The sequence below is a fragment of the Heteronotia binoei genome, chromosome 15 (assembly GCF_032191835.1).
Source record: "Heteronotia binoei isolate CCM8104 ecotype False Entrance Well chromosome 15, APGP_CSIRO_Hbin_v1, whole genome shotgun sequence".
NCBI lineage: Eukaryota > Metazoa > Chordata > Lepidosauria > Squamata > Gekkonidae > Heteronotia > Heteronotia binoei.
Window position 1 is genome coordinate 40,996,654 of NC_083237.1, and position 2,041 is coordinate 40,998,694.

At 42.7% G+C, this 2,041-nt stretch overlaps 1 protein-coding gene across 1 annotated transcript; it reads right to left on the minus strand.

Moving 5' to 3' along the window:
• Window positions 1-240: 240 nt before the first annotated feature.
• LOC132583556 (olfactory receptor 2F1-like) lies at window positions 241-1,097 on the minus strand. Its single transcript, XM_060255181.1, is given in 2 exon segments — window positions 241-752; window positions 755-1,097. Coding segments are annotated over 2 exon segments (840 nt in total). The 5' UTR covers window positions 1,083-1,097.
• Between the last annotated feature and the right edge of the window lie 944 nt (window positions 1,098-2,041).

Consider the following 2,041-nt stretch of genomic DNA (forward strand, 5'->3'; position numbering starts at 1 on the left):
TCCACCAGTGGGGCCAGGACACTAGAAGACCTCCCACTGTTGCCCCCCCCAAGCACCAAGAATACAGAGCAACACTTGCCCCAGAGAGTTCCATCTATACCTTGTGGCTAATAGCCACTGATGGATTTCTGCTCCATATGTATAAGAATGAGTTCAGTGATTTAGAAGGGTCTGACTCTGCTTCAGATTGCACTGTAAGAGCTATTAATTGAATTAGTGGGTTGACAAATCCCAACAAATTCACCTTTTCAAAATAATATTTTTCCTTTGTATTACTTTTGTTAGGGCTGTTTTTACATCCTTGTTTCTTAAACTGTATATGAGAGGGTTGAGCATGGGTGTGACTACTGCATATAAGAAAGACAGGATCTTGTCCCGGTGGGGGGAAGTCTCATTTTTAGGAGTTATGTAAGCAAGCATCACTGTGCCATAGCAGAGGGTGACCACAGTCAGGTGAGAGGTGCATGTGGAGAAGGCTTTGTGCCGGCCTTCTGCGGAGTGGATGTGCAAGATGGCACTGATGATATACACATAGGAGAGCATTATAAAAGTACAAGGGATTAACAGGACAAGGACCCATGACACAGTAAGTCCAATCTCATTAACAAAAGTGTCTGAACAAGCCAGATTGATAACAGCAAGGAGTTCACAAAGAAAATGGTTGATGATGTTGTAGTTGCAGAAATGAAGGCGCATGGTGAAGGTAGTATGCACCACAGCATTGATAAAGCCAGAGATCCAGGAAGCCACACATTCCTACTCATGATTATCCTGTAGCGCAAAGGATGGCAGACAGCCACATATCTGTCATAAGCCATGAATGCTAACAGAATGTATTCAACACTACCTAAGAATAAAGCAAAATAAAGCTGTGCCATGCACCGGTTGAAAGATATGCTTTTGTTATTAGTCAGGAAATGGGCCAGCAACTGTGGCACCACACTAGTTGTGTAGCCAATGTCCAAGATGGACAGATTGCACAGGAAGAAGTACATGGGTGTGTTGAGCCGTGGATCAATGTAGATGGCTACAATAATGAGAGTGTTCCCTGCCAGGGTGATGAGGTACATACAGAGGACCATAGCAAAGAGGAACACATTGACACCTTGCTCTCTGGAGAATCCCAAAAGCATGAATTCTATGATACTTGTCTGATTGTCTTGTCCGATCATCTTGGTAAGAACTGAGCTGAGGGAGAGAAATCAGAATTGGAAAATGAGGTGCAGCTTGTTTTTTGATGCTCCCTTTCTTCCCTTCTAGAAACTATGGAACAGTACAGAGGTGACATTTGAATATTATTGTCTTTTTTCACCACTGTTTGGCACTTTCCAGAGGCAGACAAGGAGGCTGTGAGCTGCAACAGTGGGTGATTGTACAACCCTGATAAGTATCCATTTGTGAACATGACATAGTTACACTCTCTGAATTCTTTAGCTCATACTGAACATTACACTTAGTCATCAGCCAGATGTTTATTTTATTTACGTTATTGATAGTCCACTTTTCTCACTGAGATTCAAGGCAGAGTGTTAAGACAATACAATCAATAAGATGTAGCTTCCAATGAGTGATGTAATAAAATCAGAATTGCAGAAATGGGTCTGGAAAACTTAGAAGCCCCCATTAAGGTCATGTTGAAGAGTGGTCTAATGCTGTGTTTGCTGCCAGTGGTCTAGTTAGGGATGCCAGCCTCCATATGGGACCTGGAATTATAGCTCATCTCCAAACTATAGAGAACAGTTCCCCTGTAGAAAATGGATACTTGGGTGGGTGAACTCTATGGGATTGCAGCCCACTGAAGTCCCTGCAGCCTGGATCTGGCAGCCCTACCTGCCACCCCTCACCAGTTGCCAGGAGGGACCTGGCAACCTGAGGTCCAGTCTCCTCATCCTTACCTTTCTTTAAATTCAATTTAAGGCTTAGCTCATTGCTATGTGCACATACATACAACAACATTCACATAATTTAATTGCTATGTGCAATTGCTATGTGCAATTTAATTGCTATGTGCACATACATACAACAACATTCACATAATTTA